Source organism: Penaeus vannamei, chromosome 2 (assembly GCF_042767895.1).
Source record: "Penaeus vannamei isolate JL-2024 chromosome 2, ASM4276789v1, whole genome shotgun sequence".
Classification (NCBI taxonomy): domain Eukaryota; kingdom Metazoa; phylum Arthropoda; class Malacostraca; order Decapoda; family Penaeidae; genus Penaeus; species Penaeus vannamei.
The window spans coordinates 42,502,723-42,504,614 of NC_091550.1; the positions used below are offsets into that span (position 1 = coordinate 42,502,723).

Genomic DNA, 1,892 nt, shown 5'->3' on the forward strand with positions numbered 1-1,892 from the left:
CATTGGCACTTTTGTGAAAATATGGAGAGGACGGGTGGGAGAATGAAGCAATAAACATTTTAATGGATTTTCATGTGGAGGTAGTGAGACACGTCCCCTTGATGCACGGGAAGCACCTTAGCTTGCACGGAGACGTCTGTGGAAGCATGGAGTGGCTTGAGGCTAAAAGCATTTTCTGCGTTGGTTCTATTTTGTGTGTGTGAAGCGGGGCAGAACAGAGAAGGAAATTAGTGTGCGATAAAGAATGTACTTAAAAGTAATGTTTTATCGAGTAACTTTTATTGACAAGAGTAAATTACAGCGACTAGAAGACGACTCACTTGTGAAAACATGAACAGGACGAGTCAGCAATGTTGCAATGAATTTCCATGTGGAGGTGATGAGGCTTAAGCACAGGAAGCACCCTGATTCTGCCTTGTGCCTTTGGCGTAAATTTAATGATGCTTGAGCTTGAAAAATCTTCCTTTGGCGTCGGATATTTGGTGAGCAAGGAGCTTTTGGCAGAGCCGCCTGTACCTTGAGGATGGAAGGGTCTTATGCATGTGGGTGGGGAGGAGGAGGGGGGTAGGAGGGGGCGGGGGCGTGGTAGGAAGGAGGGGGATGGTAGGGGGCGGGGGCGGGGTACGAGGCCTCTCCCTCGTAGGCGACGTTGGCGACGTAGCCGTTGTCGTGATCGGCGGTGAATTCGACGATCTCGGTTCGGCCGTCGGGAAGAGCCACACTGTAGGATCCGGAGGTGACGTGACCGTCGCTGGTCTGGGCGTGGGCGTAGTCGTTGCCCGAGTAGGGGTCCTTGACGGCGTAGCTGAAGTCAAAGGGCATTCCTGGCTGCTTGTAGGTCGGGTGAGGAGCGGCGTAGACGGGAGGATGGTCGGGACGGGGGACGGCGGAGGCCAGAGCCGCGAGGGCGCCCACCAAGAGGATCAGCTGCAGGAGTAAGCAGGTAGAGCTACAGGGACGACGGGAGCGTTGCAAGAATGCAGGGATATTACGAGGGCAGGAAGTTCAGTTGCAGAAAATCCTTTTTATATGATATAAAGACATCTTTTGGAAACAACAGCAAAAAGGCACATTTGTAGAGCAAATGTAGAGTGACTGAATCTTGTGGCGGAATATTTAATGCCTGAATTGCCTAAATACGTGTTGTTACTACGCTGACGGGAAAAGGAACTGAAGAAAAGAAAGGTAAATGAGAAAGAGAAAGGAAAAGACAGAGACTGAAGCGTGAGAGTGAGACCTCTTCCGGATGCTACTCACTTTCGCAGACATGTTGGTGTTGGTCGCAGAGGAGCTGAGTCAGCTGTGATGCTCGGCTGAAGGAGGGAGTCCCTTTATATGCATCACTAGAAGGAAAGTTGTGACGTCACTATCACGAACAGTGGATACTGCAAAGGCTGTGATAATGGTAATAAGAAAGCATTATTGAAGTACCAACCATTTGTTTTGAGTAATGACGTTATCAACAACTAAACATTGCTGATAGTATTAAGTAGTAGGATAACATTTAGACAGTTTATAATGACAGATTAACAGACACGCTTATAAAAAATCTGAAGATGAGAAAGACTTGAACTTCTACATCTGCTGGTGATGTTAGTGATGTTCATGATATTCGTAATAAGAGTAATCTTTATATTGATAAAAATGATGATGGTTATGATAATGATTTTAGTAGTAATGATAGCAATAATAAAAGTGATAATCGTAATGACAATGATAATAACATTGATAATCATTATGATCATGATGATAATAATAATGAAAATAATAGTGATTATAATACTGAAAATAATGATAATAGAATTATAATAATGATAATAGCGGTAGTAGTAAATAATAATGATAATGTTGATTACGGCAATTATAATGATAATCATAATGATAATAATAAC

The 1,892-nt window shown here is 44.0% G+C and overlaps 1 protein-coding gene across 1 annotated transcript; it reads right to left on the minus strand.

The window, feature by feature from the left end:
- Positions 1–320: 320 nt before the first annotated feature.
- LOC113828502 (cuticle protein 7-like) lies at positions 321–1,290 on the minus strand. The gene is made up of 2 exons (XM_070127527.1): positions 1,258–1,290; positions 321–927 (listed from the first exon to the last, which is right to left on the minus strand). Exons 1-2 carry the CDS (start codon positions 1,267–1,269, stop codon positions 535–537), a joined length of 405 nt encoding a protein of 134 aa, XP_069983628.1. The 5' UTR covers positions 1,270–1,290; the 3' UTR covers positions 321–534.
- Between the last annotated feature and the right edge of the window lie 602 nt (positions 1,291–1,892).